Below are 27,643 nucleotides of genomic sequence, written 5' to 3' on the forward strand. Positions count from 1 at the left end.
AGAGAGGAGGGTAGGTGGAGGCGAGTGGTTACAAGTGGTTACGAGTCAAAAGCAATGTTAAAGAGGTGGGCTTTCAGTCTAGATTTAAAGGTGGCCAAGGATGGGGCAAGACGTAGGGGCTCAGGAAGTTTATTCCAGGCGTAGGGTGCAGCGAGACAGAAGGCGCGAAGTCTGGAGTTGGCAGTAGTGGAGAAGGGAACAGATAAGAAGGATTTATCCATGGAGCGGAGTGCACGGGAAGGGGTGTAGGGAAGGACGAGTGTGGAGAGATACTGGGGAGCAGCAGAGTGAATACATTTATAGGTTAGTAGAAGAAGTTTGAACAGGATGCGAAAACGGATAGGGAGCCAGTGAAGGGTCTTGAGGAGAGGGGTAGTATGAGTAAAGCGACCCTACTTGCAATGACTACACAATACGTAATAGAACATTGTAATTGGTAGTGAAGGGTAAGGCAAAGTTGTAACATACAGATGAGTAAGAAAGTAGGAAGAATTAGAAAGTAAAGTGACTGATTTGAAGAAAGTTGCACATGAGGTAAAAGAGATGGTTAAATATTATCTCAGCTAGGGTAGGAGTGGATAAACATGTCCCGCTGCAGTATGTGCAGCTCGAGTCAATCCTTGTGTGTGCGAGTGAGACTAACACGTTAGTTACTTCCAGTGCTTTTTTTGTAGAAAAAAATCTGCCGGTACTCATTATGGGCGGGATCACCACATATGACCACACCCCTTTATAGCCACACCCACATTAGCCACACCCCTTATACCAGCCATGGCGCATATAAACAGACATCCTTGAAAATATTATACTAGTATAGGAGAAAAAAATAACGTGATTTTTTTTTCATTATAAATAATTTCTGTAAGCTGTTACAGCTCCAGTATACCCAGTGCAAAATAAGACAAATTCCAAACACTAAAATGAAAATAAAGTGATTTTTTTTCTACCTTAGTTGTCTGGTGACTTTGTTTTTCTATCCATATTGGTCCCAGTCTCTGATTCTGCTGCTCTCTATCTGTTCTCTTAACTCCATTTCCAGGGCTTCCTTTCCATTTATTTCTTTACTTTCCTCCTTTCTTCTTCATTTCTTGCCCTGCATCCATAAGTAAAAGCTGGGTCCTCCTCCGTGGAACTGACTGGAGGAGGTATAACGTGGATTCAGCTTTTGCCTATTTTCTCCATCCATGTGCAGTTTTTCTCCTCTCTTCCCTTTCCCTCATCTCCATCTTTTTTTATTTTCTCCCCTCCAGTCATGTCCAGCACTTCTCCTCTCTCCTTCCCTCTATCCATGTCCATCATTTCACCTCCCTCTTTTCTCCCCTGTATCCATATTGTGAAGACGAGGCTTCTCCTCCAGCAGGCCTCTGGCCCCTGAGCAGGACTCCAACCAGGCTCCTGAACACTCCAACCTCAAGATCCTGGGCCCCTTTTTCACTCAGGGTGAGCTCCATGGAATATGCAGATTAGATGCAAATTACTCAAGTCCAATACAGCATATTCATCAATCAGCTCTTTATTCCAGCCCCCTGGGGCACACTTCTTCCAGCTTAAAACATTATCACAAGCTTCAAACACTTTCACAGATCTTCCCACTGAGCCTCACACCCATAGACACCTGGGCTCAGTGCTAACAGCCTTCTGTCCTCCAGCCCCTGGCCTGGCTGCTAGTTCCATGGTCTTCTTACACAGTTCTATATACAACAGATTAACACAACAGTCTCTCTAGAGCCCAGCCAGTTCCTTCAGGGAATCCGCTTTCCTCAGCTGCCAGCTCTCCAGTACCTTTCTCTTCTCTTCCTTCTTTCCAACCTCAGGCAGATATAAAATGGGTGACTCACTTCTACACCACTTTATTCTCTTCCCCCTACTTCTAGGCAGGACCCAGCCCATAACAACCTTCACCTGTTTCTAACCCAGGACTCTCCCAGGTCCTAGCGACCTCCACTGGACCTTCTCCCTAATGGCTCCCTCTAGTGACTCATCCTAATCATAAGCATTTCCCCCCATTCCTATGGGAACAGCACCACCTAGTGGCTTACCCAGGCTAGGACAGCCCCTTATTCACAATATAAAGCAATAATTCTCTCGGGAGAATTATCCCCTCTCCTCCCCTCTCCTCCATCCAAGACCAGCATTTCTCCTCTCTTCCCGCCAACTCCTCCATCCATCCATGTCCAGCAATTCTCCTCTATCTCCTGCTATCCTCTCCATCCATTTCCAGCATTTCTCCTCTCTCCCCTACACTCCCCTCCCATCCATGTGCATCTCCTTCCTGTCTTCCCTCTCCACCAGCCATTTCCAGCATTTCTCCTCTCTCCCCTGCACTCCCCTCCCATCCATGTGCATCACCTTCCTGTCTTCCCTCCCCTCCAGCCATGTCCAGCATGTCTCTTCTCTCCCCTGCCCTCCCCTCCCATGTCCAGCAATTCTCCTCTCTCCCCTTACCTCCCTTCTCATCCATGTCCAACGATTCTCCTCTCTCCCCTGCCCTCCCCTTCCATCCATGTCCAGTGAATCTCTCTTCGCTGACCTACCCTCACATCCATGTCCAGCATGTCTCCTCTCTCCCCTTCCCTCCCCTCCCATCCATGTGCAGCGATTCTCCTCTGCCCCGTCCTCCACTACCATCCATGTCCAGTGATTCTCCTTTCCCCTGCCTTCCCTCCATCCATGTCCAGTGATTCTCTCTCCCCTGCCCTCCCCTACCATCCATGTCCAGTGAATCTCTCTTCGCTGACCTACCCTCACATCCATGTCCAGCATGTCTCCTCTCTCCCCTTCCCTCCCCTCCCATCCATGTGCAGCGATTCTCCTCTGCCCCGTCCTCCACTACCATCCATGTCCAGTGATTCTCCTTTCCCCTGCCCTTCCCTCCATCCATGTCCAGTGATTCTCTCTTCCCTGCCCTCCCCTCCCCTCCATGTCCAGCATGTCTCCTCTCTCCGCTGCCCTCCCCTCTCATCCATGCCCAGCAATTTTCCTCTCTCCCCTGCCCTCCCCTGTCCATGTCCAGCTATTCTCTCTTCTCTGCCCTCCTCTCCCCTCCCCTCCATGTCCAACGATTCTCCTCTCTCCCTTTCCCTCCATATCCAGCGAATCTCTCTTCGCTGACCTCCCCTCCATGTCCAGTATGTCTCCTCTGCCCCCTGCCCTCCCCTCTCATCCATGTCAGCAATTCTCTCTCCCCTCCATGTCCAGCATGTCTCCTCTCCCCTGCCCTCCCCTCTCATCTATGCCCAGCGATTCTCCTCTCTCCCCTGCCCTCCCCTGTCCATGCCCAGCAATTCTCCTCTCTCCCCTGCCCTCCCCTGTCCATGTCCAGCAATTCTCTCTTCCCTGCCCTCCTCCCCCTCCCCTCCATGTCCAGCATGTCTCCTCTCCCCCTGCCCTCCCCTCCATGTCTAGCAATTCTCTCTCCCCCTACCCTCCCCCCTCTATGTCCAGCATGTCTCCTCTCTCCCCTGCCCTCCACTCATCCATGCCCAGCAATTCTCCTCTCTCCCCTGCCCTCCCCTGTCTATATCCAGCAATTCTCTCTTCCCTGCCCTCCTCCCCTCCCCTCCATGTCCAGCATGTCTCCTCTCTCCTCTGTCCTCCCCTCATCCATGCCCAGCAATTCTCCTCTCCCCCTTGCCCTCCCCTGTCCATGTCCAGCATGTCTCCTCTCCCTCCTGCCCTCCCCTCCGTCCAGTGATTCTCCTCTCTCCCCTGCCCTCCCCTCCATGTCCAGCAATTCTCTCTCCCCTCCCCTCCATGTCCAGCATGTCGCCTCTCTCCCCTGCCCTCCCCTCTCCAAGTCACGGTGAACTGGAAGTGAAGGCACTGAGGCAGGCACACAGGCAGGTTTGTCTCCTCTCACGTTGCTTCCCTCTCAGTGTGTCCCGCCCTCGAAGGCGGGAAGTGCTGAGAGGAAAGCAATGCAAGAGGAGACGAACCTGCCTGCCTCAGTGATCACTGTTGCCTTCATTTCCGGTTCGCCGCGACTTGGAGAGGGGAGGGCAGGGGAGAGAGGCGACATGCTGGACATGGAAGGGAGGGCAGGGGAGGGGAGAGAGAATTGCTGGACATGGAGGGAAGGGCGACCGGGTAATCAAAAGATTTTGAAGCGCGGGAGCAGGAATGGAAGGGAGCGGGCAAGTGAGCCGGACCTCAGGAAAAAGCACTGGTTACTTCTTCCATTAAAGGCTTGGTTGAAGAGCCAAGCTTTCACCTGCTTCCTGAAGTACAGATAGTCTTATGTTAAGCGGAGCATTCAGGCAATGCATTCAGGCAATGCATTCCAGAGTGTGGGGGCTTCTCCGGAGAAGGCTCGCTTGCGGGTATCACATAATGTCTTTTGGAGAGTGTGTGGCTAGGGATACCCCTTGGGAGGACCTTAGTGTCCTTGGAGGCGTGTAGAGGGTCATATTGCTGAAGTACTTGGGGTCATTTCCTTTAAGGGCCTTCAAGATCAGACACAGAGTTTTAAATTTAGCCCTGTATTGTACTGGTAGCCAGTGCAGTTTTTGCAAAAATGATGTGATGTGGTCACATTGCTTGCAACCTTCTATGAGTCTTGCTGCTGCATTCTGAATCAATTGGAGCTGGTACAGGCCCTTTGTAGTCAGACCGTTGTATAGTGCATTGCAGTAATCCAGTCTTGATGTTACCATGGCATGCACAACTGGGATAAGATTTACCTTCTCGATGTAAGGAGAGAGGCAGCGTAGCTGTCACAAATAGTAGAAGCAGCTCTTGAAGGTTGCATGGATTTGGGTAATCAGAGTAAGTGTTGAATATAACTGTATTCCAAGGTTCCTGACTTGTGATTTGACGGGGAGTTCATACTTCCCAAAGAGATTTTGATGTCAGGTATGTATCCACTTGTGTTAGGGACCCAGAAAAGCTCAGTTTTACTTGGGTTCAGGCAACGTTTGTTGTGTTTAGCCCATTCTTGAATTGATGTTAGACAAGTAATCAGTTTATTCAAGGGTATAGGTAAGTCAGGTTCAATGGGTATGAGTAGCTGCACATCATCCACATAGATGTAGAACTGAGTGTCCACTGACCGAATCAGCTCAGCTAGTGGCTTGAGGTAGATATTGAGCAGAATAGGTGACAGTATCGATCCTTGTGGTACCCTGCAGGTCAGTGTCCATGGTGGTGATGAGTTGCTGCCAATCATTATGGATTATTGCCTGTCTGATAGGATCTGAACCAGGCAAGTACTGTTCCATTGATACCTGTTTCTGTCAGTCATGCTAGCAAGACATCATGATCCACAGTGTCAAAAGCTGCTGAGAAATCTAGCAGTACTAACATCGAGGCAAATCCCTTGTCTCGGTTTCTGTGAAGATCATCTAGCAGGGATACGAGGACCGTTTCTGTTCCATAACCAGATCTGAATCCAGATTGACATGGATCTAGCCAGTTACTCTTTTCTAGCCATTCATTAAGTTGAACACAGACTGTTTGTTCTGTGAGTTTCCCTAGAAATGGGATGTTGGATACTGGCCTGTAACATTCAAGTTTGTCCTGGTCAAGATTGTTTTTCTTCAGCAGAGGGCGAACCACTGCCCTTTTTTTAATGCTGTTGGTAATTGCCCATTAGAAAGAGAGGTGTTCACAATTTTTGTGGCGCCTTCTATAAGGCCCATACTTGCCTGCTGCACTATCTTTGATGGGCAGGGATCGAGGGAGCAGGTAGTTGGCTGAAGGTCTCTTAGGATTTTGTCAAGGCTCTCCTCTGTCATTAGGTTAAAAGTGTTCCATCTGTCTCTGTTAGGAGGGGGCGAGTTTGTGCACCCCTGGTTGACTGGTTGGGCACTGGGTGGGATTGCCTGTAAATCCTGGTGGAGGCTTTTAATTTTGTTGGCAAAGTATGCAGCAAAATCATTGCAGTTCAGTTTAGACTGGGCAGGCTGGTTTTGTTGTGGGGTTGCAGTAGGCTGTTTACTGAATAGCTGCTTGGTTGAATTGGTAGCCTGTGCAATGCATTGAGAGAAATACTGTTTTTTGGTTGCTGTTAAGGCTTGGCAGTACTTTGCCATGTGCTTCCTCATCCAGGTGAGATTTGCGCCATTCCCTTTCCAGTTTTCGTCCTTCGCGTTGAAGGATCTGAAATTCTGGAGAAAACCAAGGTGAGAGTTTGTGAGTGGGGCATAAGACCTTTTTTAGTGGTGCTGTTTTATCTAAGGTCTTGGCTAAGTGTGTATTCCAGATGTCAACTTGTTCTGACACACATTGTTGTCTTTTCATCTACATGTGGATAGTCCAAGGAAATTCTCAGCAGTCAGCTTTTTTTGTCTCTGATCTCCTTCCAAACTCTGGGAGGTATCAGGTGGTCACTTAGGGAGAATTTAATTAGAAAATGGTCTGACCATTGAATAAACTTGACAGGCTGAAGATAGGACCCGATGTGGTGAACTGGATTAGGAACCGGTTGACGGACAGACGCCAGAGGGTGGTGGTTAATGGAATTCGCTCGGATGAGGGAAAGGTGAGCAGTGGAGTGCCTCAGGGATCGGTGCTGGGGCCGATTCTGTTCAATATATTTGTGAGTGACATTGTCAAAGGAATTTGAGCTAACGCTAAGCATTTCAAATCCACAACTGAAGAGTTTAAAAAACAATCTAAAGATATGATGTTGGTTTTTGCAAAGAGGCTACCCAGCAAAAGTTTTAAAGCAGGCATATAAAAGAGCGTTGCATGTGAACAGGGCATGTTGTTCTCATCTACACAAAAGACATCTAGCACTCCATTGGCATGTGTGCTTCCATTCTCACATTGTGTACCCAAAATAGGATATCTAATCCACAAATATTGGCATGTGCTGTCTGTGCATTCTGTTTTCAATGAACACCCGAAAATCTCATATTGCCGTAAGGCCAACCTGGGCAAATTACTTAAAAGATCAAGCCCTGAAGGATTTGATGGTTGTCATGCGCTGTGTGGCAATTGTATTTATTGTAAATATTCTGTGACCACAAAATGGATCATTATCCCAGGATCCACATGTAAATTTTATCTGAAAGCTAACACTTCGTGTAAAAGTGAACGTATAGTTTACTGCATATTTTGTCCATGTCAATTATATTACATTGGACACACCAAGAGACAGCTTAAACATAGGCTTGCAGAGCACACTAGTAATATTAGAATTCAGAAAAGAGAGGCCCATTGGGCCCATTGGGCTACCTGATCGATCCAATGGGTTACCATCGATCAGGGACATACATTGGAGGATTTAAAATGCTTAGCGTTAGCTCAAATTCCTTTGTTGAATAGAGGTGGTGATGTCAGCGCCCAACTATTCAGTATGGAGCAACGTTTTATTTTCACATGGGGAATGGTGGCCCCTAGGGGACTTAATCTTTAACTAGAATGGATTTAGGGGAGGAAACTATTTGGTGGGCGGCGCTGTTTGGGTATTTAAATTTCATAAACACGCAAGAGAATCAGTGATGTTTGGGGGCGGTGCCTGGGACACCCCGCTTAGAATGCAGTCTCGAAGGTAAGCAGCCATATAATATATAGTATCAATTGAATTTATTATGAGATTACTGTGATATTTGAGAGTTTAGACACGTTTTGATTAATGTTGTAGGTTTCGAGAATAAGTTCCTCCTGATGAAGAAACACCGAAATGCGGTCTCGCATTGAGGAACAAGAATGAATAAAACTCATGCTTAATAGCAGGATTTGGATGGGTTTCAGAGAGTCTCTCCCTCAGTCAAGTTGCACAGCCAAGCACGGACAAAAGCTGAAGTTACATCTTGTTTCGTATTAAGAGTATCTACAAGGTTTTTTGAAACATGGGTAACTGGGAAAGCTTGAAATTTTGCTGCATTTGTCTTCTCCTTTGTACCATTGAAGAAATACGTCAAGAAAAATCATTTCACGAGCTTGAACTGTGAATTGCCATGACCCTTGGATTCACTATCAGTTGTTTTTACAGACTGAATTGTTACAAACTCGGGTCAATGGGTATTTATTAATTAGCGGTACTTAGAGTAGAATGATTTAGTTGGTTGCATGGGGGTGCATGTTAGAGTGGCTGCGAGATTGGGTTGGGAGAGCTGTGGAAATTCTAATTGGATATGTTGTTACATGATCATATATTAATAAATCACAAATTTGTTTTATGTTACTATCAGAGCACACTTGTTATATTTGATTAAATTTTAACTGCCAGACCCTTGACCATTCTTCTAAGCTTCGGAGATCCCTTCTCATCGTTTCTACTCCCTCAAGGGTATCCACTCTACTGGCTATTTTCATGTCATCCGCAAAAAGGCACACCTTTTCTTCCAACCCTTCAGCAATATCTCCCACAAATATGTTAAACAGAATAGGCCCCAGCACCGACCCCTGAGGAATTCCACTGCTCACCTTCCTTTCCTCCGAGCAGATTCCATTTACCACCACCCTCTGCCACCTTTCGGTCAACCAGTTTCTTATCCAGTTCACTACTTTCGGTCCTAAGTTCAACCCTTTCAGAAGTCTTCTGTGGGGGACCGTATCAAAGGCTTTGCTGAAGTCCAAGTAGATTACATCTAGCAAACGTCCTTCATCCAGTTCTTTGGTCACCCAGTCAAAGAAGTCAATAAGATTCGTTTGGCAGGATTTTCCTTTGATAAAGCCATGTTGCCTCGGGTCCTGTAACCCATCAGCTTCTAGAAAGTTAACTATCCTTTCTTTTAGCAGCGACTCCATTATTTTTCCTATCACCAACGTGAGACTTACCGGTCTGTAGTTTCTCACTTCTTCTCTGTCTCCACTTTTGTGAAGAGGGACCACATCCGCTAGTCTCCAATCCCATGGAACCTCTCCTGTCTCTAAAGATCTATTAAATAAATCTTTAAGAGGTCCCGCCAGGACCTCTCTGAGCTCCCTCAGTATCCTGGGATGTATCCCATCCAGCCCCATAGCTCTGTCCACCTTCAGATTCTCAAGCTGTTTATAAACTCTTTCTTCCGTAAACGGCGCCGTATCCACTCCATTCCCAGACGTTCCCTTGGCAGCCAACTACAGTCCTTCTCCAGGATTTTCCTCCATGAACACCGAAGAGAAATAACTGTTTAGCACGTTCGCTTTATCTTCATCACTCTCCACATAGCCATTCACATTATCTTTCAGTCTCGCAAGTCCATTCCTATCTCTTCTCCTTTCTCCAATATATCTGAAAAAGGTCTTGTCACCTCTTGTCACCTCTCTTTACATCTTTAGCTATTTTTTCTTCTGCTTGCACTTTCGCTAGCCGTATTTCCCTCTTTGCTTCTTTGAATTTTATCCGATAATCTTTTCCATGATCCTCTCGTTGCGTTCTTTTGTATTTCTTAAACAAAGCCTCTTTTGCTCTTATTTTTTCAGCTACTTGTTGGCTTCCTGCTTCTCTTGTTTTTACTTTCCTCACATAAAGATCAGTCACCATATTTAGAGCAGCCTTTAGCTTGGGCCAATGTTTTTCCACATCTTCTGCGCCTTCCCACGCCAACAGCTCCTTCTTCAGGTATTTCCCCATTTTATCAAAATCAGTACATCTGAAATCCAGTACTTTGAGTTTTGCGCGTCCGCACTCCACCTTCGCTCTTATTTCAAACCATACGGTGTGATGATTTAGTATTCTCTATTGAGAATACTGACCATTTTACCCTACTCTCTGTTTTCTAGCCTTTAACTAGCTTTTAATCCACAATAGGACACTACCTTCTATCCCAAGACTTTCCAATTTCCTCTGGAGTTTTTCATGAGGTACTTTGTCAAATGCGTTTTGAAAATCCAGATACACAATATCGACTGGTTCAATTCTGGTCGCCACATCTCAAGAAAGATATAGTGGAATTAGAAAAGGTGCAGCGAAGGGCGACTAAAATGATAGCGGGGATGGGACGACTTCCCTATGAAGAAAGACTAAGGAGGCTAGGTCTTTTCAGCTTGGAGAAGAGACAGCTGAGGGGAGACATGATAGAGGTATATAAAATAATGAGTGGATTGGAACAGGTGGATGTGACGCGTCTGTTCACGCTTTCCAAAAATACCAGGACTAGGGGGCATGCGATGAAACTACAGTGTAGTAAATTTAAAACAAATCGGAGAAAACTTTTTCTTCACCCAACGCGTAATTAAACTCTGGAATTCGTTGCCGGAGAACATGGTGAAGGCGGTTAGCTGGGCAGAGTTTAAAAAGGGGTTAGACGGTTTCCTAAAGGACAAGTCCATAAACCGCTACTAAATGGACTTGGGAAAAATCCACAATTCCAGGAATAAAATGTAGAGAATGTTTGTACATTTTGGAAGCTTGCCAGGTGCCCTTGGCCAGGATTGGCCACTATCGTGGACAGGGTGCTGGGCTCGATGGACCTTTGGTCTTTTCCCAGTGTGGCATTACTTATGTACTTATGTACCTTTATCCACGTTTGTTCACCCCTTCAAAGAAATGTAATAGATTGGTGAGGCAAGATTTCCCTTCACTTAATCCATGTTGGCTTTGTCTCATTAATCCATGCTTTTGAATATGCTCTGTAATTTTGTTGTTTATAATAGTCCACAAGTTCATTTTTCAAATCTATCAGCGCTCTGGGATGAATACCATCCGGTCCAGGGGATTTGCTACTCTTCAATTTGTCAAATTACCCCATTATATCCTTCAGGATTATAGAGATTTCATTCAGTTTCTCTGACTCGTCAGCTTTGGAACAGTTAGGAAATTCTAAATTTAAGAGATTTCCTAAATAATTTAGATCTGGTGACACCTGTTTACCAATCCAAGAAAAAGGACATTAACTTGAACTAATAACATATTCTAGTGATGTTTTAAATGAAATCACTTTTTATCACTTTTTCAAAACCAATTTGGTCAGATCATATTATGTTCATTTACGATGAACTGGCATTTATTGCAACAAATTAAAACTATATATTTCTATTGATTACCTTTAAAAGTGGACTAACACGCAAGGCCGGTCTTAAGGCGAGGCGACCGAGGCGGCCGCATAGGGCCCCGCGCGGCGCGCCTAAGGTCGCCCCACCCGCCCGAGTTCCAGTCCTCCCTCCCTCGGATGGTGCGCGACGGCGGAGTGGTGGGGGCGGTCCGCCCCGGCTGTCAGCGGGTGGGGGGTGCCCTGCACCCGCTGCTCCCACCCTGTCCTACCTTTAAAAAAAGACTGTGGAAGCGCCAGAGGGACAGGCAGCGCCTCGTGTCTGCCCTCCCTGCTACTAAAAATGTCTTCGACGTCGTCATTGGGCCTTCTCACATTGAGTCCCACCCTTCTCTGAGGTAACTTCCAATTACCGCGAGGGTGGGCGGGACTCAATGTGAGAAGGCCCAATGATGACGACGTCGAAGACATTTTTAGTAGCAGGGAGGGCAGACACGAGGTGCTGCCTGTCCCTCTGGCGCTTCCAAATTCTTTTTTTAAAGCCAGTGAGGGTGGTGGGGACCGGAGAACAAAGCTAGTAGGTAGGTTGAGGGGGGGACTCAGATGGGAGAAGGGTGTTTGGGGTGGGGGTTCTCAGGTGGGGGAAGGGTGGGGAGGGGGTTCTCAAATGGGAAGGAGACTACTACTTAACATTTCTAAAGCTGAGGTGGGGAGGGGGTTCATGGATGGGAGAAGGGGGTGGGGAGGGGGTTCTTGGATGATTAAAGGGGACGGGTAGGGAGGGGACTGGGGTTCTTGGATTGGAGAAGGGGACCGAGGTGGGGAGGGGGTTCACGGATGTGAGAAGGGGGTGGGGAGGGGGTTCTTGGATGGTTAAAGGGGACGGGTGAGGAGGGGACTGGGGTTCTTGGATGGGAGAAGGAGACTGAGGAGGGAGTTCTCGGATGTGAGAAGGGGACGGGTGGGGAGGGGACTGGGGTTCTTGGATGGGGGACCGAGGTGGGGAGGGGGTTCACGGATGGGAGAAGGGGGTGGGGAGGGGGTTCTTGGATGGTTAAAGGGGATGGGTGGGGAGGGGACTGGGGTTCTTGGATGGGAGAAGGGGACTGGGGAGGGGCTTCTCGGATGGAAGAAGGGGGCAGGCACTGGGGTCTGAGAAGTGGCCATATGGGAAAATGGGGGCCATGCCTGGGGCTGGTGGGAAAATGGGGCATGCGTGGGTCAGGTGGGAGAATGGTTCTGAAAAGGGGGCCCTAATACAAGGCATGTGGATGAAGGGGGCTGGAACTGGGGGCTGAAAAGGAGGGTAGGTGGGATAAGGGGGCTAGTACTGGGACTGGAGGCTGAAAACGGGATAGGGAGAAGTGGCTGGGGGGCTGAAGCTCAGGACTGGTGGGAGAAAAGGGCTGGGGCTGAAATGGGGGACTGGTGGGATAGTGGGGCTGGAACTGGGGACTGAAAAAGGGGCGGAGAGAGGGGCAGATCCTGGATGGGGTAACGAGAGGGAGGGCAAACCCCGGATGGATGGGAGAGGGAGGTCAAATTGTGGATTGAAGGGGCAGAGAGAAAGGGCAGACAGTGGATGGCAGGGATAGAAAGGGCAGACAGTGAATGGATGGGGGAGAGAGAGAGGGCAGACAGGGGCAGATGGTGGATGGATCATGGAAGGGGCAGAGATAGAGGGCAGATGTGGATGGAAGGGGCAGGGAGAGAGGGCAGACATTGGATGGAGGGGACAGCAGAGAGGGCAGACACTGGATGACAGATGCTGGATGGAAGGAAGACAGTGAAAAGAAGATGAGGAAAGCAGAAACCAGAGACGACAAACTGTAAATAAAATATATATTTTTATTTTTTTGCTTTAGGATATAGTATTGTAGCTGTGTTAATAAATGTTTATAAATAGAACATGTAAGTAAGGTAATCTTTTTATTGGACTAATTTTAATACATTTCGACTTAACTTTCAGAGAAGAAAACCCCCTTCCTCAGGTCAGGATAGGATACTGTAACAGTACTATACTGTATTGACCTGAGGAAGGAGATTTTGGCCTCTGGAAGCCAAATGTATTAGTCCAATAAAATGGGATTATTTTATTTTCTGTATTTGTTTTATTTCTATTTGTTAATTTGTAAAGTGGTGATTGGTATTTGTTAGTTTTTTCAAATTTACATCTGCTGTCTTTATATTTTGCACAGTACTAGGGGTCATTTTCTGTTTCTGTGGTGTTGAATTGTATGCAGAGTCTGGCATCTTGGGGGTTCAGTTTAATTTTTGTCTAAATAGAAAGTTTAAATATTACTACTTATTCTATAGTGGATTAGGGTGTATCTGTGTTTGTGAAAAAGACATGGCTTTCAGTTGGCATTGACTGTGCAGGATCGACGATCTGTACTATTCTGTCAGGTTTCATTTTACAATAGGTGAATTGATGTTCTAGTGCTCACTGTAGTGTTTTAAGATGTTTTCCTTTTCTTTGTGTGATTCGTAGAAATGACTGCTTATGGTATGGTAGAATTGCTCAATAGGTCCTAGAGTGTTTTGTATTCTCGGCATACCTAGTAGTGGATTTTGGAGGGGGTGTTAAAAAATGACCGGGAGGGAGGGAGGGGGGCCTTGGAGCTGGGAGCCCTAGGGGGGGAAGCCCTGGAGCTGGGGACCTTGGAGCTCAGAGGGAGCAGCCCGGGAACTCAGAGGGAGGGGTAGCCGGCCCTGGAGCTAGGGTGGGGGCGGAGTTAGGTGGGGGCAGGGCTAGGGTGGGGCCCCATCAAATTGGTCTGCATAGGGCCCCGCACTTGCTAAGACCGGCCCTGCTAACACGGCTACCTTATCTCTCTAGTTTCTATTGGAAGGCAGTGTAAAATCACAAAAAAAGGAGTAAAATTGACAGGAGTGACAGTAGGGACATGCTCAATCTCTCCTCATGTGAAGGCATGCCAACGGATCGTAGTTGGAGTGTTTTTCCAAAATATCTATGGAAGAAATGGATACAGCTTGTGACAAGTTTGCAAGATCTCATTGTTCACTCGATGGCTGCCCTAAATACCTTATGAAGTGAGCCCCATCTGAATCTGATGAGATTATTTTGACACCTACAGTGAAAAATCCAAAAGCATCAAGGAATGATACCTCTAATTATAGACCGGTGGCATCCATTCCATATTTCTTTAAGGTTACAGAGGGATTGGTTACAAATCAATTAGACCAATTTGAGTTACTCATAAGTACATAAGTATTGCCATACTGGGAAAGACCAAAGGTCCATCGAGCCCAGCATCCTGTTTCCAACAGTGGCCAATCTAGATCACAAATACCTGGCAAGATCCCAAAAAAGTACAAAACATTTTATACTGCTTATCCCAGAAATAGTGGATTTTCCCCAAGTCCATTTAATAACGGTCTATGGACTTTTCCTTTAGGAAGCCGTCCAAACCTTTTTTAAACTCCGCTAAGCTAACCGCCTTTACCACATTCTCTGGCAATGAATTCCAGAGTTTAATTACACGTTGAGTGAAGAAATATTTTCTCTGATTTGTTTTAAATTTACTACATTGTAGCTTCATCGCATGCCCCCTAGTCCTAGTATTTTTGGAAAGCGTGAACAGACGCTTCATATCTACCTGTTCAACTCCACTCATTATTTTATAGACCTCTATCATATCTCCCCTCAGCTGCCTTTTCTCCAAGCTGAAGAGCCCTAGCTGCTTTAGCCTTTCCTCATAGGGAAGTTGTCCCATCCCCTTTATCATTTTCGTCACTCTTCTCTGCACCTTTTCTAATTCCACTATATCTTTTTTGAGATACGGCGACCAGAATTGAACACAATATTCAAGGTGCAGTCGCACCATGAAGCAATAAAAAGGCATTATAACATCCTCATTTTTGTTTTCCATTCCTTTCCTAATAATACCCAACATTCTATTTGCTTTCTTAGCTGCAGCAGCACACTGAGCAGAAGGTTTCAATGTATCATCAACGACAACACCTAGATCCCTTTCATGGTCCATGACTCCTAACGTGGAACCTTGCATGACGTAGCTATAATTCGAGTTCCTCTTTCCCACATGCATCACTTTGCATTTGCTCACAATAAACGTCATCAGCCATTTGGACGCCCAGTCTCCCAGTCTCGTAAGGTCCTCTTGTAATTTTTCATAATCCTCCCGCGATTTAACGACTTTGAATAACTTTGTGTCATCAGCAACTTTAATTACCTCACTAGTTACTCCCATCTCTAGGTCATTTATAAATATGTTAAAAAGCAGTGGTCCCAGCACAGACCCCTTTGAAACCCCACTAACTACCCTTCTCCATTGAGAATAATGACCATTTAACCCTACTCTCTGTTTTCTATCTTTTAACCAGTTTTTAATCCACAATAGAACACTACCTCCTATCCCATGACTCTCCAATTTCCTCTGGAGTCTTTCATGAGGTACTTTGTCAAACATCTTCTGCAAATCCAGATACACCTTTATCCACATGTTTGTTCACCCCTTCAAAGAAATGCAGTAGATTGGTGAGGCAAGATTTCCCTTCACTAAATCCATGTTGGCTTTGTCTCATTAATCCATGCTTTTGAATATGCTCTGTAATTTTGTTCTTAATAGTAGTCTCTACCATTTTGCCCGGCACCGACGTCAGACTCACCGGTCTATAATTTCCCGGATCTCCTCTGGCATTACATTGGCCACCCTCCAGTCTTCCGGTACCACACTCGATTTTAAGGATAAATTACATATTTCTAACAATAGCTCTGCAACCTCATTTTTCAGTTCTATCAGTACTCTGGGATGAATACCATCCAGTCCAGGAGATTTGCTACTCTTCAGTTTGTAGAACTGCCCAATTACATCCTCCAGGTTTACAGAGAATTCATTACGTTTCTCCGACTCGTCAGCTTCGAATACCTTTTCCGGCACCGGTATCACTTCCAAATCTTCCTCGGTGAAGACTGAAGCAAAGAATTCATTTAATCTCTCCGCTACGACTTTGTCTTCCCTGATTGCTCCTTTTACTCCTCGGTCATCTGGTGGTCCAACCGATTCTTATGCCGGCTCCTGCTTTTAATATACCTAAAAAAAAATTTTACTATATGTTTTTGCCTCCAACGCAATCTTTTTTTCAAAGTCCCTCTTAGCCTTCCTTATCAGCGCTTTGCATTTCACTTGACATTCTTTATGCCGTTTCTTATTATTTTCAGTTGGTTCCTTCCATTTTCTTTTAGCTCTAATAGCTTCCTTCACCTCACTTTTTAACCACGCCAGCTGTCGTTTGGTCTTCCGTCCTCCTTTTTTTATACGCGGAATATATTTGGCCTGGGCTTCCAGGATGGTGTTTTTGAACAGCATCCATGCCTGATGTAAATTTTTGACCCTTGCAGTCGCTCTTCTAAGTTTTTTTTTTTCACTGTTCTTCTCATTTTATCATAGTCTCCTTTTTTAAAGTTAAACACTAATGTATTTGATTTCCTATGTATACTTACTTCAAAGCTAATATCAAATCCGATCATATTATGATCACTGTTATAAAGCAGCCCCAGCACCATTACCTCCCGCACCAGATCATGCGCTCCACTAAGGACTAGGTCTAGAATTTTTCCTTCTCTCGTCAGCTCCTGTACCAGCTGCTCCATAAATCTGTCCTTGATTTCATCAAGGAATTTTACCTCCCTAGCGTGCCCCGATGTTACCCAGTCAATATTGGGGTAATTGAAATCACCCATTATTATTGTGTTGCCCAGTTTGTTTGCGTCCCTAATTTCCTTTAACATTTCTGCATCCGTCTGTTGATCCTGGCCAGGCGGAGGTTAGTACACTCCTATCACTATCCTTTTCCCCTTTACACATGGAATTTCAATCCACAGTGATTCCAAGACATGTTTTGTTTCCTGCAGAATTTTCAATCTATTTGATTCAAGGCTCTCGTTAATATACAATGCTACCCCTCCACCAATTCGATCCACCCTATCATTACGATATAATTTGTACCCCGGTATGACAGTGTCCCACTGGTTAGCCTCCTTCCACCAGGTCTCAGAGATGCCTATTATATCTAATTTTTCATTTAGTGCATTATATTCTAACTCTCCCATCTTATTTCTTAGGCTCCTGGCATTCACATATAGACATTTCAAACTATGTTTGTTGTTCCTATTTACATCATGCTCAGTACTTGACAGTATTAATTTGCAATCTTTTGTCTGATTTTTATTTTTATTTAAGGACACCTGATCTACTATGGTCTCTTTTGCAACCTCACTATCAGGATACCCTATCTTCCCTGTTTTGGTGATATCTTTGAAAGATACCTTATCCCGAACCATGCGCTTTTGAGTGACTGTCGGCCTTCCCCCCATTTCTAGTTTAAAAGCTGCTCTATCTCCTTTTTAAATGCCGATGCCAGCAGCCTGGTCTCAATTTGTATTTCATGCAGCTCACGGCACAGACACGTTACTTGCAACGTTGATGGAACATATCAGGCAAACTGTACGTAGAGGTCAGCATGTTTTTATCATGCAGCTGGATCTTTCCAGTACATTTGATCCTGTTGATAAGAAAGTGTTACTTGAAATTCTGGACAGTTTTGGAGTGACTGGAAAAATGTTGATGGTTTGAGGGATTTTTATCATATACAGCCTACCGAGTTAAAATGCACAGAACTGTGTTGGAGAGGTGGTCTCCACCATCCGGTGATCCCCAGGGGTCTCCCACCTGTGCTTTTTAATGTATTAATGCCCTCCTGGGGTAGGAGTTTAGAGAATGTGGGTTATCATGCTTTTACTTATGCAGATTATATATCTATATTCTTTCTAGTGAATGGTGAAGTGCAAGATACATATCAAAGCATTTCTCACCATTTTTCTTTAATTACTGATTGGATGAATACTCATTATTTAAAATTGAATAAGGATAAAACAACATTTTTATTAGTTGATCCTAGATCGAATTAAGTTGTATAACAAAATTTTAAAATTGATGGAGAAGTTTGGATGGGGTTGGACAGTTTCCTAAAGGACAAGTCCATAAACCACTACTAAATGGACTTGGGAAAAATCCACAATTCCAGGAATAACATGTATAGAATGTTTGTACGTTTGGGAAGCTTGCCAGGTGCCCTTGGCCTGGATTGGCCGCTGTTGTGGACAGGATGCTGGGCTCGATGGACCCTTGGTCTTTTCCCAGTATGGCATTACTTATGTACTTATGTAAGTTTATGCATTAGATTGTTCATTTAAACTTTGACATATTACCTTGGATCATAAAATGACTATGGAGAATCAAGTTAATCCTCTTGTAAGAAGTACATTTTGTACTTTAAGAAAATTGAGAAGTATCAGGAAATACTTGCAGGAAGACCAGGTTGGTAGTTCAATCACTGATGTTGAGTAAACTTGATTATTGCAATGTTGTTTATTTAGGGCTTTTCAAACAGGTGCTAAAGAAAATTCAAACACTTCAGAATGTGTCAGTACAGAGATAGAATTACTCTTTTTTTAGTGAGTTTACACTGGCTCCCAATAGAAGCTAGAATACTGTTTAAGGAGCCCTTTTACAGACTGGCAGTAAGCCCAACGCAGGCTTACCGCTTGCTCTTCTGGGACTATCACTGGCCCAACATGGACACTGGTGGTAGTCCTACCCTGAGTGCGCGTCATTTCCGTGGAAAAAAGACCCCCCCCCCCCCCCCCCCCCCCCCAGAAATGGCTTGCACGGCAATAACCCAGAGGTAATCAGGAATTGCCGTGCACTGCCCGGTTACCACTGGGTTAGTGCAAGAACCCTTATCACCTCCTCACGTGTGCTAGGGGCTTTTTTACCTGCTGCTAGCACAGGGTCCTTTTTCCCGCAGCTTGGTAAAAGGACCCCTAAATTAGGCTGTCTAGTTTAGTACCTGAGGGCCCCGTTTACTATGCCATGTTGTAGGTGCATTACAAGACGTATGAGGAGAGACTTGCTGACCTGAACATGTATACTCTGGAGGAAAGGAGAAACAGGGGTGATATGATACAGACGTTCAAATATTTGAAAGGTATTAATCCGCAAACAAACCTTTTCTGGAGATGCGAAGGCGGTAGAATGAGAGGACATGAAATGAGATTGAAGGGGGGCAGACACAAGAAAAATGTCAGGAAGTATTTTTTCACGGAGAGAGTAGTGGATGCTTGGAATGCCCTCCCGCGGGAGGTGGTGGAAATGAAAACGATAACGGAATTCAAACATGTGTGGGATAAACATAAAGGAATCCTGTTCAGAAGGAATGGATCCCAAGGAGCTTAGCCGAGATTGGGTGGCAGAGCCAGTGGCGGGAGGCGGGGATGGTGCTGGGCAGACTTATACGGTCTGTGCCAGAGCCAGTGGTGGGAGGCGGGGCTGGTGGTTGGGAGGCGGGGATAGTGCTGGGCAGACTTATACGGTCTGTGCCCTGAAAAGGACAGGTACAAATCAAGGTAAGGTATACACAAAAAGTAGCACATATGAGTTTATCTTGTTGGGCAGACTGGATGGACCGTTCAGGTCTTTTTCTGCCGTCATCTACTATGTTATGTTACTATATATGTTGTAGGTGCGCTAGCGTTTTTAGCACTTGCTAACACTAGAGAGACCCATATATTCCTATGGGTGTCTGTAGCGTTAGTATGTGTAAATTTTTAGCTGACTCTAAAAATGCTAGCGCACTTTAGTAAACAGGAACCTTAGTATATGAACCCTCTTGTTTGTAGACCAGTGGTTGGCTGATTCTATAATGTATGAAATGCAATGACGTTGTCTTTCCCAATTATTTCTACAAAAATGTTTACATCTTTGTTTACAAATCAAGCAAATAGCTTATGGACTTCCCTTCCACGAGATTTATAATATATGTGCAGTATTAACATTTTTTAAAAAGATATAGTAGAATTGGAAAAGGTACAGCGAAGGGCGACGAAAATGATAGTGGGGATGGGACGACTTTCCTATGAAGAGAGGCTGAGAAGGCTAGGGCTTTTCAGCTTGGAGAAGAGACGGCTGAGGGGAGATATGATAGAAGTGTATAAAATAATGAGTGGAATGGATCGGGTGGATGTGAAGCGACTGTTCACGCTATCCAAAAATACTAGGACTAGAGGGCATGAGTTGAAGCTACAGTGTGGTAAATTTAAAACAAATCGGAGAAAATTTTTCTTCACCCAACGTGTAATTAGACTCTGGAATTCGTTGCCGGAGAACGTGGTACGGGCGGTTAGCTTGACGGAGTTTAAAAAGGGGTTAGATAGATTCCTAAAGGACAAGTCCATAGACCGCTATTAAATGGACTTGGAAAAATTCCGCATTTTTAGGTATAACTTGTCTGGAATGTTTTTACGTTTGGGGAGCGTGCCAGGTGCCCTTGACCTGGATTGGCCACTGTCGGTGACAGGATGCTGGGCTAGATGGACCTTTGGTCTTTCCCAGTATGGCACTACTTATGTACTTATGTACTTATATGACTTAAAAACAATTCTATTCCGGAAGGATGTTTCAATGAAAAAACAAGATGTTAATTTTGATGAAGAATGAGTTGTTCATTGTTTTATTAATATTGCTATGTTAAATCCTAGATCGTTTATCTAGAATTTTAATTATGTAATCCGCTTTCAAGTGCTTTGTCGGCTTTAGCAGGCTATAAGTAAAATAATTGTAACTGTAAAATGTTTTTCAACATGTGAAACACCTGTAGAAAACAAATTGTTCCTGTTTGGACTTTCACTAGGCTACGCCATGATGGAATCTCTATTCAGTGGACAGATAAGGTTCCTATTTTTTGCCTTCAGCTGAGATGCTGGGCAGGATCATATTGGACTTTTTGATGTCAAACAACTCCTGCCGCAGGTACTGTGTGCTGAAACATGGCCCGTGTCAGGTCATTGATGTATTAAAATTGATCTATGCTGTGGAATAAAAGGATTTGTTCCGATTTTGAAGGCTCTTGGTACTTTTTGTGCTTTGGGCTTCTGTTTGTATACTGAAAATTTCAATAAAATTTATTGTGGAATAAAAAAGTAACTTGCATTGTACAGAGGGCATATATTAGCATGTGTTGCAATGAGGATAGCAAATAAAGAGAAAGGAAACCGAACGAGTATCTTACCATCTCCAGAGCACCTCTTATAACTCCACACAGCAGATTAGAGTAGCAGAGTGAAGATCGTCCCACTGGTAGGTCTTCCACAAAGTCTACTAAAGGATTTTTATCCAGCACCAGGGAAAATTCATTTCCTGACTCTTTGCTGCATATCACACTGGGTGTAATTCCAAGGTACATTTTGAAAGCTATCTGGAAAATAAAACAAACAGTTACTTGCAGCCCAAATCCTTTAAGTTTCTGTTTATAAAACAATGAAGCAAGAGCAGAAAAATTTATTTACATTTTGCTCACACCTTTTTCAGTAGTAGCGCAAGGTGAGTTACATTCAGGTATTCTGGATATTTCTCTGTCCCAGGAGGACTCACAATCTAAGTTTTGTACCTGAGGCAATGGAGGGTTAAGTGACTTGTCCAAGATCACAAGGAACAGCAGTGGGATTTGAACTGGCCACCTCTGGATTGTGAGACCAGTGTTCTAACCACTAGGCCACTCCTCCACTTTGTGCAATCCTCTCCAAAAAATAATTTTGAACTGAATAAATCCTGTAATCTATTGTCCATGAAACATTTTTCATCAGAGTTAACCCTGTCATCTATCAATAGAATCAATCCTGCCATCCAGTGTACACTAAACTGGAAGATGTGGTAGCAACTCTTCCCTCTCACCCACTCTTAACTGTCAAACAGCTTTTGAAAATCCAGATACACAATATCAACCAACTCACCTTTATCCACATGTCTATTCACCCCTTCAAAGAAATGTAGTAGATTAGTAAGGCAAGATTTCCCTTGACTAAATCCATGTTGGCTTTGTCTCATTAATCCATGTTTATTGATAGGCTCTCTAATTTTGTTCTTTATAATGGTCTCTACCATTATGCCCAGCACCAGTCATATATACATAAACCAGGACTATTAGCCACCAACTAATTTAAAGTGCTTATAACAGTTCACACCAGTATAATATAAATTTTTTGTATGTAGAGTACCCTCAGATATTTCCCACTATTTCTGCAGTCAATAGTGCTGCTGTAAAGTGGTATTGCACTTCTTTCATCGGGAACTCTAACAGATTTTTTTGGGGAGCAACACTTGCTCATTTTCATATGATTCCCAATCACCTCAGTGCTATAAAATCACTTATTACTTAAAAATATATACTTGGTGAAAACTGTGCACTTATCTTGCCTCGCTGAAATATTCATCCCACGCCTTCCCCTGAAACCGCCCGACTCCGCGGGTCTCGCTTTGTCTGTCTGATTGCCTAAGGAAGAAAGGAATCATGTTGCCTTAACTCTTGTCCCTGAGGAAAGTGATTGAAACCCGCGGAGTCGGGCGATCATAACATGACCAAATTTGAGCTGAAATCTGGAGTGAAGTCACTAAGGAAATCTACGGTAGCAGCATTAAATTTTCAAAAGTGCAACTAAGATAAAATGAGGAAAATGGTTAAAAAGAAGATAAAAGGTTAGGGCCTTAAATCAGGCATGGATGTTGTTTAAAAATGCCGTCATGGAAGCTCAGACCAGATGTATTCCATGTATTAATAAAGGTGGAAAGAGCAAATGACAGTCAGCACGGTTAAAAGGTGAGGTGAAAGAGACTATAAGAACATCCTTCGAAGAATGGAAAAAGGATCCAAATAAAGAAAATAAGAAGCAATATAAGCACTGTCAAGCTAGATGCAAAGCATTGATAAAGAAGGCTAAAAGAGAATATGGGGGGAAAAAAACTTCCCCCAGAGACAAAAACTCATGTCCCCCCAATATTCAAAACCATTTAACCAGCCAGGAACGGCACCTGGCCGGTTAAATAGTACTTTGCCGGCTATCCGGTGACATTCAGTGGGAGACGGCCAGCTCTCTCTTGCTGAATATTGCCAGTTAGCCCAATATAACTAGCTATCCATATTTGGCTGCATGAATACCTCAAATATCGTTGGCCAGTTTAAACAAATGGCTAGTGCAGAATGTCGGCTTGGTAGGTTATGTTTAAACCGGCCAAAAATATGCTGGATATTTAATACCAGCCACTGTAAATGGCCGGCATTGAATATCTGGACTCAACGCTGACCACGGAAGGCAGTTTGACCACATCCCGCAGTCTGAATATCGGCCCCATAGTAAAACCATTTTCAGGTGCATCAGAAGCAGAAAGCCTGTGAGGGAATCTGGGGGACTGTTAAATCATGAAGAAGCAAAAGGGGCACTCAGGGAGGTGAAAGCCATAGCACAGAAATTTAATTAATTATTGTCTTTGATCTTTATGGAAGAAGAGATCTACCTCTACAAGAAATGGTTTTCAAGGGTGACAATGTGGAGGAACTGAAAGAAATCTCAGTGAACCTGGAAGACATACTGAGCCAAATCGACAAGTTAAAGAGTGATAAATCACCTGGACAAGATGGTATACAAGCCAGGGTACTGAAAAAACTCAAACATGAAATTGCTGATCTGCTGTTAGTGATCTGTAATCTGTCATTAAAATCATCTGTAGTACCTGAAGATTGGAGGGTGACCAATGTAACGTCGATTTTCAAAAAGGGTTCCAGGGGTGATATGGGAAATTAAAGACCAGCAAGCCTCACTTCAGTGTCAGGCAAAATAATGGAAACCATTATAAAGAATACAATTACGGAACTCATAGACAAACATGGTTTAATGGGACAGAGGGGCCAATGCACAAAGGTCGTCGTTAAATATGGCAGTCATGGGTAAACTTACTGAGTCACAAATAGTGACTGATGCACAAAGGGGATGGCATGCAAATAAGATGCACAGAAATTTAACAGCTTATGTACAAAGGTCTCCATTAAACTTCCATACATGTCGTCCCTTTTGTGCATTGGTCGCTGTTTGTAACTGGTAAGCTGTCAAATGCAACCACCATGGATTATTTTGGGTTGTGCAAGGGAGGGGGGCTCAGAAAACTCCATGGTGGTCTAGTGATCCCAACCCATCCCCTTCCAAAAATTCCCCTGGTGGTCTAGTGGAACCCCCTCCCCCCCCCCCATGTCCCCTACCCATGTGGTCTAGTGATGTGAACCGACCCCCCTTCCCTCCCCATACCTCATAAGTGTTGGAGGCAGGTGGGCAGGAGCAATGCTTACTCCCTCCTACCTCTGGGCCCGCCCTTTTCAAAACAGCGGCACCCAGCCCCTGCCTGACGCATCCTGGGAATAACCAAAGCAGATTGATGATCAGTTCAAATCATTCTTTATTGTAGAAACTGAATCAAATAAAAAGCCCGACACAGGCCGTGTTTCACCCAAAAGGGCTGCATCAGGGGCTATACTGGAATCTTCATCACCAAAAAAAAATAGATAGTGTGTTTGTTAAGTTCCACAATATACAATTGGAAATCCATTGAGTATGGGTACCAAGGCAGATAAAAAACCAGCATGATCTCTACATAAAAGTAAAAGGAGCTTTTCACGCAAATTGTAGTGTGCAGCGATACTACAGTGTTTGAGAGCATGCTACAATTTGCTTGAAAAGCTCCTTTACTTTTATGTAGAGATCATGCTGGTTTTTTATCTGCCATGGTACCATACTCAATGGATTTCCAATTGTATATTGTGGAACTTAACAAACACACTATCTGGTGGGACAGTCCGGTGAACCTTTTAATGGGAGTCCTCCTGGATTCTCCTCAATGGGTGCTGGTCACCATGGATGTGAGTCTTCTTGGCTGTGGAGCTCACTGCCTGGGGCAAATAGCACAAGGCACCTGGTCCAGCCAGGAGGCATCCTGGTCCTGGAGGCCTGGGCGATCCAGTTGGCTCTGCTGGGGTTTCAACCACTCCAGGAAGAGAAAGTGATCAGAGTGATGTCAGACAACAGTGGTGGAGTACATCAAGAGGCAGGACGGGATCCACAGTCAGGCAGTGGCCCTGGAGGCAACATTCCTCTGTCGCTGGGTGGAAGTGCCACTGCAGGCTCTTTCAGTAGTCCATATTGTGGGCGATGTGCAAGCAGACTTTCTCAGTTACACTCTACTGGATCTGGGAGAGTGGAAGCTAGGGCAGCAGGCTTTTTAGCTCATAGTAGACCACTGGGGGCCTCATCAGTTTGACCTGATGGCTTCTTGAACCACTGTGAAGGTGACGCTTTTCTTCTGTTGATGGAGGGACCCGGCTTCTCAGGGAATAGATGGCCTGGTTCAGCCGAGCTGCTCTATGTGGTCCCTCTGTGGCCTCTGGTGAGCCAAGAGCAGGATTGCACGTCATTCTTATTTGGTCTTGCTGGTTGTGCTGGATTGGATCTGCAGACCTTGGTACATGGATCTCCTGCGCCTCCTGGTAGGTGACCCTCCTTCTCTGCCCAGGGTTGGGGGCTCCTTTGGCAGGGACTGGTAGACATGGAGGATCTGGATCCCTATTGGCTTACGTTATGGCCATTGAAAGGCAGCGTTTAGAGAGGCATGGGCTTTCCCCTGCAGTGATTTCTACTCTGCTGCAGTCCAGGAAGACCTCTGTCCCTGGCTTTTGTCAGGACCTGGTGGGTTTTTGAATACTGGTGTGGGGAAAAATCCCTATCTCACAGGAAGGCTCAGGCTCCTGATATCTTGGAGTTCCTGCAGTAGGGGCTCGCATTGAGCTCCCTGAGGATTCAAGTGGCTGTGCTTTCCAGCTTTAGGGGAAAGGTAAGGGGCACCTCTCTGACTCTGCACAGGGAGGTGGCTCTAACCTAGAAGGGGGTGGCACATTTGAACCTTCCGCTTCGCCCTTCCTTTCCTTCATAGGACCTCAATTTGGCTCTCCAGGCATTGTTAGGGGCTCTGTTTGAGCCCATGCGCTTGAATTCCATCATGGACCTCACACTCAAGATGGTGTTTCTGGTGGCAATCATCTCTGCTTGGAGGTTCTAAGAACTTCGGGCCCTGTTCTGCTGAAATCCATATCTGTCCTTTGCGAAGGACTGATGTCCTTGCATATGGTCTCATCCTTTCTGCTAAAGATGGTGTCTCCATTCCATATGAATAGAAACATAGAAACAGAGAAAAATGTAGGCAATAAAGACCATATAGCCTATCCAGTCTGCCCATCCATACCATCTACTATCCTTATCACTTATCGTCTCCGGAAAACGATTGTTTGCGGATTAATACCTTTCAAATATTTGAACGTCTGTATCATGTCACTTCTGTTTCTCCTTTCCTCCAAGGTATACATGTTTAGGTCAGCAAGTCTCTCCTCGTACGGTTTGAACGCAAATCCCATACCATTTTGGTAGCTTTTCTTTGCACCGTTTCCAGTCTTTTTACATCTTTAGCAAGATACGGCCTCCAAAACTGAACACAATACTCCAAATGGGGCCTCACCAACGACTTATAGAGGGGCATCAACACCTCTTTTCTTCTTCTGGTTACGCCCCTCTCTATGCAGCCTAGCATCCTTCTGGCCACGGCTGTCGCCTTTTCGCATTGTTTCTTCACCTTTAGATCCTCAGACACCAACACCCCAAGGTCTCTCTACTGAGTCAAGCTAACTAATTTCTCCCCTCCTATTTGGTATCTCTCTTTTGGGTTTTTGCACCCCAAGTGCATCACTCTACACTTCTTGGCATTAAATTTTAACTTAATAGTTATATAGAAACCTATCAATTTGTCATATATGTAAATGAATCAAGTTATTCAGTGAGGTAAAACAATATGTGATAGTGCTCAGTGATTAGTGCCTGTATTTCAGTTATGTAGCAGCTTATACCAGTGCACTATTACCCATCCATCATTGCACTACAGGTCCCTACCTTGTCTTTTAGATTGTAAGCTCTTTGAGCAGGGACTGTCCTTTATGTTAAATTGTACAGCGCTGCGTAACCCTAGTAGCGCTTTAGAAATGTTAAGTAGTAGTAGTAGTAGTACCTCCCTTCCTGCCTGTGCATGGTTAAAATGCAACAATTTAACAAGCTGTACAAGATCGTTTTAAATCGAATAACTTATCTTGTCGTGATGTTTGTTGATCTTCTCATAGTGAAGGGTGTGCTACTGGATAACCGCTCTGGGTTGATACTCTTAGTCTCTTTTTTCATTTTCTTATGCTTGAGTGCTGTTTCCTTAGCCCCAAATTATTGTTCTCAGACCGTCGACCATTCTTCTAAGGTTCGGAGATCCCTTCTCATCGTTTCTACTCCCTCCACTCTATTGGTTATTTTCGTGTCATCCGCAAAAAGGCACACCTTTCTTTCCAACCCTTCATCAATATCTCCCACAAATACAGTATATTAGAATAGGCCCTAGCACCGACCCCTGAAGAGATGGCTTGGAGAATAGATGGCTGAGGGGAGATGATAGAAATCTTTGAAATACTGAGTGGAGTGGAACGGGTAGACGTGAATCTCTTGTTTACTCTTCCAAAAAATGCAAAGACTTTGGAACACTCCATAAAGTTACATAATAGCACATTTAAAACAAATAGGAGAAAAAATTGCTTCACTCAATGTATAGTTAAGCTCAGAAATTCATTGACAGAGCAAGTAGTAACAGAAGTTAATGTACTTAGGTTTGAAATAGGTTTGGACAAATTCCTGGAGGAAAAATGCCAGAAACCCTTATTAATGTAGACCTAGGGAAGATCCCTGCTTATCCCCAAGGTTAAATACCATGGTATTTGCACTTTTTGGAACTTTACCAGGCATATCTTCACGTCATCTCTTTTGTAGAAGTTTGCATTTTAGA

At 44.7% G+C, this 27,643-nt stretch overlaps 1 protein-coding gene and 1 long non-coding RNA gene across 5 annotated transcripts in view; both read right to left on the reverse strand.

Moving 5' to 3' along the window:
- The window catches only part of TRAPPC3L (trafficking protein particle complex 3 like), a 151,150-nt gene that overhangs the window by 1,234 nt on the left and 122,273 nt on the right, over window positions 1-27,643 (reverse strand). For all 4 annotated transcript variants that reach the window (XM_030199235.1, XM_030199236.1, XM_030199234.1 and 1 more), the window contains one exon: window positions 20,970-21,155. In XM_030199235.1, the coding sequence (XP_030055095.1) occupies window positions 20,970-21,155 (186 nt within the window). The remainder of the gene's footprint in view (window positions 1-20,969; window positions 21,156-27,643) is intronic.
- On the reverse strand, window positions 560-4,202 carry LOC115467354. Its single transcript, XR_003941681.1, has 3 exons — window positions 4,171-4,202; window positions 1,066-1,069; window positions 560-653 (listed from the first exon to the last, which is right to left on the reverse strand). It is a non-coding gene; the product is annotated as an uncharacterized LOC115467354 (long non-coding RNA).

The sequence above is a fragment of the Microcaecilia unicolor genome, chromosome 3, assembly GCF_901765095.1.
Source record: "Microcaecilia unicolor chromosome 3, aMicUni1.1, whole genome shotgun sequence".
Lineage (NCBI taxonomy): Eukaryota > Metazoa > Chordata > Amphibia > Gymnophiona > Siphonopidae > Microcaecilia > Microcaecilia unicolor.